The sequence below is a fragment of the Puma concolor genome, chromosome A2, assembly GCF_028749965.1.
Source record: "Puma concolor isolate L17-30 chromosome A2, mPumCon1.1.hap2, whole genome shotgun sequence".
Classification (NCBI taxonomy): domain Eukaryota; kingdom Metazoa; phylum Chordata; class Mammalia; order Carnivora; family Felidae; genus Puma; species Puma concolor.
Window position 1 is genome coordinate 153,687,913 of NC_141668.1, and position 8,372 is coordinate 153,696,284.

Genomic DNA, 8,372 nt, shown 5'->3' on the forward strand with positions numbered 1-8,372 from the left:
AGGTCATGGAGTTGTGCAAACACCATGATCAATGGGGAACACCAGCAGTGATTTGGATGATCACCACTGAGCTCCACTCTCTGATACACATGCAACAGGGGAGCTAGAACAGCCAAAGCAGCAATAAACACCATTCTGTAAATGCAGCACTTAAATTATCCCCACCTGCCTCATGATATATTATATAGAAAAATAAAATATCACAAAAATAAAAACATTAGTTTTTAGCCAGTCTGAAAAAGAAAGATTGTGTGTGATTTCCTCTTTACTCTTAATTTAGCTGTTTTTGCCTAGCCTCTTTGGTCAAATTCCCAAACTACTTAAAACACCACTAAGTCCCTTTATATGTAGCCAAACCACCAAAAGAACCCAGACCCTTGCTGCCCAGCCCCAGAAAGAAAATGGGTTATTAACATGCTCCTCAGTGAGGTCTAGGGAGGGAGGAAAAAAAATCTATCTTCTACCAAGATCTAAATTTTCATGGGCTATTTTCTTCTTTGCCCCATTTTCTCTTTAACCCTTTCCTGTGTTTCAACATTCTTCCATCTTTTTTTACTCCTTCATCTCTACACCAAGTACTTTTTGCTTCTTCTTTTCATGATCTTTAACTTTGTTTTCCTTAAAGACTCATACCTACATAATCGACTACAAATATTTGTCAGAGATTTTTCCTCTCCTATAATACCTTACCTGGCAATCTAATCTCTAATGACTATAGTTGACACTTGAACAACATGGCCATAATGCCTTTTCATGACAACAGAGAAGGATGTACAGTAGAGGGACTAGGGAATCTAGCTCATACCAACAGCATCAGCTATTGTCATCAACAGTTGACAAAACCCACAGTATCCAAGAAATCACAGTATCCAAGAAATTATTCAACACCTACTATGGATGAAACACTGAGACAGGAATGATGGGGAAGAAAAGGAATAAAGCAGTTTCTGCCCTCTAAGAAGTGACAATCTAGTTGGAGAGATCATGCAAAAATATGCAGAAAGGTTAAACAAGATAAAGCAGTCAGAAGACTGCAGTATGTGCTCTAATATACATGGGTTGTGATGTTTGGGCCCTGAGACCAAAGGAGAGTACAACCACTATGTTGTAGGGGTCTCAAGAAGGCTTGCTCAGGAAAAGTATAAGCTAGACTGAAGGACCTCTGAGGGTATAAAAAGTGAAGAAGGAAAGGGAGGGCTTTCTATGGGAGGAAGACTTTCCAGGGGGCTGACCCTGTATCAGCTTAATAAGAAGAAAGAATGTAAAATGGTAAATGTTACATGTATTTTACCACAATTTAAAAAAAAGGAGGACACGTGCCTGGGTCCCTCACCTCTCTCCAAAAGGGTAGGAAAATCAGCACAGATTGCTTGACAAACAGAATTCTTATGCATAGATGGAACATCCTGATGAACTTAGTCAACTGATAATCTCCAGCACATAGCCACACACCTGATGATACCTTTTCTATTTAAATGCCAACACTGTGTGTAACCTAACAATATGGTTAAAGAAACGAGTTGATCAGATAGAGAGAGGTGTGCATTGTGAGGAAGAGACCTGATGCTTCTTTTTCTACCAGGGAAATGTCCTCTGGAAACAGAGGTCCCAGCAGCTTTGCTAAAGTTATGGTGTAGAAATCCCAAATCCAGATGTTCCAATGGGTCTCCATTCTTCAGAGCTTTCTGCTGAGCACAAGAATTCTCCAATCCTTCCAAAAGTGAGTCACAAAAAAAGTTTTAGATTTCAACTTCCAACTAGCTGGTAATAAAGCCCTGACTATCTAAATCCAAGATATTAGTTAGCCTTTGCTGACTACCTGGAAAAAAAAAAAAAATCCCTAAACTAGTAGATAAAGCAGCTTTTACAAAAATAACACAGCACATCTTAGTTACTTCCATTTAAATACCAACAAGACAATTATTTGGTTGAAATCATGCCAATGTGTCCTTGACCTTCAATTTGAGCAGAAAACAAGATCCATATAACAGTTTCTGAAGGAAGGTCAGCGAAAACAATGAAATAAGAGAAATGTCCCCACTTTCACATAATGGCCAACATTAGAGGAGAAAGAAAACATGCTGGGAAATTGTCTAAATGACATAAAGATATTCATAGCACACAGTGTTCTATGTGAGTGACTATGTACTAGTCTAATATTACATAGCACAAAATGTACATGGTAAGAACAATAACTGGCCTGGGGCGCAAGATTGAAAAGCATGCTAGTTTAAGTGTTAAAAATAAGATTCTTGCTGGAATAACCAACTCTTTAAATTTTCCATATAAAACCCCCAAATCAGTGAAACACAAGCTAAAATTTCTTTCAACATTAGACATTAATTTATGATATAACGGGGCTCAATTAGCACAGAGGCACTGATTATTCAGGGCATACCCTGGGTACCTCTCAAGACATTTGCCAGTCATTCATACATGGTCATGTAGAGGATGACAATCCTGAGGCTAATCATATCTTACCTCATAAAGTTTCATAAAACTCATTTTCTGAAACCAGTGTTAATCTATGCAATTCCGCTTCAATGTACTTCCAGTCTATCCCGAATCTACCCCACCCTTCCTTTTTAATTCTTAGTAATTTGGGAATTTGAGGACCTGAGATACACATATATTAGAAAACAAAGTGAAGCATCAAATGTGTCCAACTAATGCAGCATACACCTAAATTTGGTTTCACTACAGGGCCATTCATTTGATCAATACAGAGGAGACATCAGTTAGCAACAGCTCATATTTAGATTTAACTGGGGGCATTACACCTGGAATTGACAATACTGCTCACCTTTAGGACAGAGGCTAAGCTGGTCATGTGCTCATTGAGGGCACCCTCGGACTCCTTGTAGGTCAAGCAGGTGAACTGGTACTCCTCAGGATCAAAGGCATCGGCTCCCTGCTGCTCAACATCGCTGGCTACTCCCACGTAATAGTCCTCTATGTCCCCAGGGTCTTCATCCTCTTCTTCTTCCTCACAATTTGGGTCATAGTCCTCTTCATTGCTGTCAGACCCCTGGCTATTCATGTCCACAGACATCTTAGCATCCAGCCAAGTTGCAGATCAGGAAAGCAGTTTTTTTCCCCTCCCCCCAAACTTTACCACTTTCTCAAATGCATTAGTGTTTTTTGTCTTCTAAGGAAGGAAAAGAAAAAAATAAGTGTTACTTTCACTATAACAGTAACCATTCAAAAATCAAAATGTCATAGGCTGGCCCTACCCCCCATTATGGCCTATTCCAACTCTGGTCTCATACAGGAAACTTCACCATCATCTCCCTGCCCAAGCTTATCGAAGGGAAACTCTTTCCTTGAAGGGCAGAAGCAGCTAATGATGGTAACTTCACAAGAAGGGCCTCACATGGAAAAGTAAATAAGGAAGGCCATCTGCTCCATGTCAAGGGGTCAAATTCCCATGGATTTATCCTTCTTGTGGGAGTCCTTAAGAAAGAGGCACTGGGCGCCTAGATGGCTCAGTCAGTTGGGCATCTGACTCTTGATTTCAGCTCAGATCATGATCTCATGGTTTGTGAGATCAAGCCCCACACTGAGCTCTGCGCTGACAGCGAGGAGCCTGCTTGGGATTCCCTCTCTCCCTCGCTCTCTCTCAAAATAAACAAACTTAAAAAAAAAAAAAAAAGGCACATCTCCACAGGTGAAGCAACCTAAAGGCTGAACTACTAAAGTTTAAAATCTCTTTGCTAATTACACCCCACTAAGCGGTGACACATAAAGTACACAAATGACATAGTTCCTTCCCTCTGTAATGTCTAGGAAAAAAATACCACTGTTCCACAGACATTGCTCTCAGATATCTGAAAAACAGGTGCATAGTTAGTTAAGAAAAAATAAAAGGCACAAAGCTCTTCAACATCCTCCTCTAGTCTGCAGAGTTAACTGATTTTTCAGTTTTAAAGGATTCTACTGATCCTTTCTTTCTTTCTTTTTTTTTTTTTTTAAGTAATCTCTACACCCAGTGTGGGGCATGAACTCACAACCCCGAGATCAACAGTCGCATGCTCCACTGACTAAGCCAGCGAGGCACCCCTCTACTGATTCTTTTTTTTTTTTAATTTTTTTTTTTTTTAACGTTTATTTATTTTTGAGACAGAGAGAGACAGAGCATGAACAGGGAAGGATCAAAGAGAGAGGGAGACACAGAATCTGAAACAGGCTCCAGGCTCTGAGTGGTCAGCACAGAGCCCGACGCGGGGCTTGAACTCACGGACTGTGAGATCATGACCCGAGCCGAAGTCGGACACTTAACTGACTGAGCCACCCAGGCGCCCCTCTACTGATTCTTTAAAAGGGGTACTCTGAGGCAAAGAAATTGATCCAATAGTGAAGGAAAACTACAAATTGAAGGAAAACTACGCATATTCTGCCTTGACCGAATGAAGGGTAGGAAAAACCAAAATCTATTTAAGATGAAGAAAAAGAGTTCAAATGGAACAAGTTATTAAAAAAAAACCTCAGAGGTCAAAATGTTACTCAATTACAAATGAAAAGAGAATACTAGTTGAGAAAGCAAAACAATCACAAGTCCTAACTTCACCTCAGAGAAGATTTTGGTAAAAACCCATTAACTTTTCTGCATAAGTACCGTTCCAAGTGATCATCTGCAAGAAACAGTATTAAACAGTGATTTAAATCTAAAAACTAATAGGACTTTAAAATGCAAGAGCATCTGGATTGAATGGTATGTAAATAACTTCCATAACCAAATCTGGATTAAATGCAAAAGTATATATGAAGTCTATCTGACCATAAATAAGACAAAGATAAAAATTAAAACACATTAAAATGAACGTGTACTGACTCTGTAACCAGTCTAAAGGACTACAGAGCCACCTTTTAATGATATTATAAAAATAGCAGGGAATTGAAGTTTGACATGCTAACCATAAATGCCCAGTTTTTTTTTAAATCACATTAATAAAAGGGAATTTGCAGTTTGACTTCTAACAAACTGTTTGGTATAGAATGACCTAATTACAAATAAACTATGGTATTTTTCCTTTAGAAAAAAAAAGTTAATCTTTAAATTAAAAATACCTGTAATTCTTGAAGATCTTTCAAGATGTCACCCCAAATATTCTATGTCATATAACTTCCATCTAAAATGAAAAGACACAACTCTATTTAAATTTTTTAAGTTGGCACCCTGGTTTTGCAAATTTATTATTTTTTTTAAAAGCAAAGACATTTAAAAGGATATGCAGCAAGAGACCAAAGTAACTATGAAATTATTTTCTTGTAAGTCCCACAGAAACCTGTATGTCACTATACTGAAAAGAGTTACATGGCCTTCTAAAAAAGAAAGTATTCAAAGTAAACAGCTGATAATAATTTAACCTGGAGTACTGGTGATGTAAATAGATACCTAATCCCTCTCCTCAGTTTGGAAACCCACCACCTTGCTCCTATGGCTCAGATTTCCTAAATTACTAGCACAATTTCAATCCTAAAGGTTACACAGAAGTTAGCAAACTGCAACTGGCTTAAAATGAGACTTAGTATAAAGTCACTTCCATGGTGATAATCTAATACAGAATATCGTCAATATTTCAGACCTCCCTTTACTCATGAAAAAGTTATTGTGAAATAAAAAGTGTCCCCAATAGGATGTCAAGTAGGCTATATTAACATCCATTTGCTGCCTCTCTTCTGACATGCTCAAAGGCCATCCGACCTTCTCAGATACAGATCTCACTATCCAAAACTAAGTACTATTACGTGCTTACTCAATAAGAAACCTTATGTCTATTTCTTTATCCTTTAGGATTTCCTAGAAAACCAGAATTTATAACTTCAAAAAAATACTTCTAACACAGGTAAATATAAACTAAATGAAAATTAAAGTCCAATGATTATGTAAAATTATTTCTAAAATAGAAAACTGGGGCACCTGGGTGGCTCAGTCGGTTAAGTGCTGACTTGGGCTCAGATCATGGTCTCATGGTTCATGAGTTTGAGCCCAGTAAGGCTCTGTGCTGACAGCTCGGGGCTTGGAGCCTGTGTCAGGTTCTGTGTCTCCCTCTCTCTCTGCCCCCCCCCCCCCAACTTGCGCTCTGCCTGTCTCTCAAAAATTAATAAACATTAAAAAAAATTTTTTTTAATAGAGAACTGATTTTTTAAATATCTTTTAACCTGTATTTTTATGCAAGATACTGCTTCTTGGGCGAATAAACTCTATAAATATTGTTCCCATCTACAAAATTTCACTACCAATATTAGTTCTCATTTAATGACAGCCAATTTCAGGTTTGACTCATTCTCATTAAATCTTCACAATCCTACAAGGTGACTATCATCCACTTCTTACAAATGAGAAAGCTACAGTTCAAAAAAGTTAAGTAACTTGTCCAGATCACACTGCTGCAACCAGTATTACCCAGAGACAATACTTCCACAAGATTCATTACCTATGAGGATTCATAAATCTCCATCACCCTCCCAGAAAACCTAATACTATCTACCTGCAGAATCACAACAAAAGGCCATGCTTTCCACTTTCTCTGGATTTCTCCCCAGGATTGGAGCTTAGAGGTTTGCCCATAGGCTTCTCACCAACTAAATACTCAAGAAGCAGGGTAAACTTTCAGACTCCCCTCCAAAAAAGAGCTATTTCATACTTAGTAGGTGTTCTAGGTTTAGATTTAAACACTTAATCTTTTCAAAGTTAAATATCCCTAATTCTACTTAAAAGAGTGCTGACATTGCTCAAAGGGTCCAGAATGTTATTGTCTTATTAACAGAACTGATGACAACGCTTTAACTTCCTTTAGATGTTAGCTATTATCCCTACACCCTAGACAGGAGTAATAGAAATTACTTCTCCTCCAGAGCCAAAGTCACGTGTTCAAAAGACGTGACACCCTCCCTGGGCTAAAGGATCCAAACTGAAGACTTCTCTCTCAGTTTAAAGTTGACAAGAACAAAACACTTTTTGGCGAGTCCGACGATGTTTACTCCAGACATAATATTTGGCTCTGAATGGTCATTTACTAAGGTTACATCTCCAAAGAAAACTACTTAGCACTTTTAAAATATGAACCAGCAACTTAGTTTCAAAACTCCACACTACACCATCCTAAGATGGTTGGCACTAGCCCCATGTGGTTATTAAAATTTAACTTAAAAATTAAATAAAACCTAAAAGTTGGGTTTTCAGTAGCACTAGCCACAAGTCAAATGCTCAACAGCCACGTGTGGCTAGGGACTATCCTACTTAGCAACAGAAGTATAGAATATGTCCATTGTGGCAGAAAGTTCTACGGGACAGAGCAACAATCAGTACAGAGGTGAAGTCATTCGAAAACACGGCTGCCTCTCCCGCGGCTAGCACAGCAGCGTCCGGCGAGACGGCAGCTCAGCTCTTGGGCCGAATGTCGGTACCGAGGCGCCGGGACAGCCTCGAGGACACGGAGCCCACGCGCCAGTGGACCCTTCGCAGGCGGGCGTTAACTAACCGTGCGAATGGCACTGCGAAGGCTCCGAAAGATGACTGGGAGTTGGAAGCCCCAGAGACGGCGCGTTTCCCCGGCGCGCCCGGTAGGGAGGGCCCAGATGCGCCGGCGCCAGTCGGTCAGAGGCGCTGGCCTCCGACCTCTCCACCAGCTGAGAAGACGGCGGGAGGAGAGAAAACTGAGAGACGCCAGGCGCCCGCCCGCCCCGGCCGTAGCCTTCAGCCGCCCCTCCGCGGGCGGCGCTGGGAGCTGAGACGATGAACCGGCGGCCGGGGGGCACGGGGGCCTCGCGGACGGCGACGAAGGCGGAGCCCCGGCCGGGCCAGGCGCGCGGGGAGCCCACCCCCCCCTCCCCGGCGCGCCGGGGTAAACAAGGCCGCGACCTGCGCCGCACACTTACCGGGAGCCGCAGCCCGCGGCCGCTGAGCCCGGGCAGGCCAGACCGGGTCTGGCCGGGCCAGACGGGTCGGACACTGTAGCAGAAGCGACAGCGGAGGCGACGGGCCGACGCCGGTCAAGGCCCGCGCTCCTTCCTCCCGCGGAGCCGTCTCCGCAGCTCCGGAAGTGCTAAGTACGGTTGCGTCACTTCCGGCCCGGGGTCGACCTGCGGTCGCTGAGGTCGTGACTGGCGCTGGGTATTAGCGTCCCTTGGCTGGCGCTTCGCTACACCCCAGCACTCAGATCCCGAGTGTGAGCGGGGTACGGCCGGCTCAGAAGGCTGAGGGAGGCCTCGGGGGAGAGGGGTCGGCTTATTGGAGAGTGGTCAAGGCATCTCTTCCGGCTTTCACCAGCGCCGCCCGCCAGGATATTTAACCAGCGTTTTTCTGATGGACTCCTCGCTTCACTGTTTGTATTCGAGTGTAGCGCACAGAAGACATAATGACGTCCGTG

The 8,372-nt window shown here is 42.2% G+C and overlaps 1 protein-coding gene across 3 annotated transcripts in view; it reads right to left on the reverse strand.

Moving 5' to 3' along the window:
• ARIH2 (ariadne RBR E3 ubiquitin protein ligase 2) overlaps positions 1-8,053 on the reverse strand; it is a 49,633-nt gene extending 41,580 nt beyond the window's left edge. The window contains exons 1-3 of one of the 3 annotated variants that reach the window (XM_025916017.2): positions 7,882-8,053; positions 5,068-5,129; positions 2,804-3,148 (exon numbers count right to left, since the gene is read on the reverse strand). In XM_025916017.2, coding sequence (XP_025771802.1) covers positions 2,804-3,052 — 249 coding nt within the window. In that variant the 5' untranslated portion in view covers positions 3,053-3,148; positions 5,068-5,129; positions 7,882-8,053. Of the gene's footprint in view, positions 1-2,803; positions 3,149-5,067; positions 5,130-7,484; positions 7,770-7,881 lie in introns of those variants that run through there. The other 2 variants (XM_086698264.1, XM_086698265.1) reach the window with 2 other exon arrangements.
• Positions 8,054-8,372: the final 319 nt, after the last annotated feature.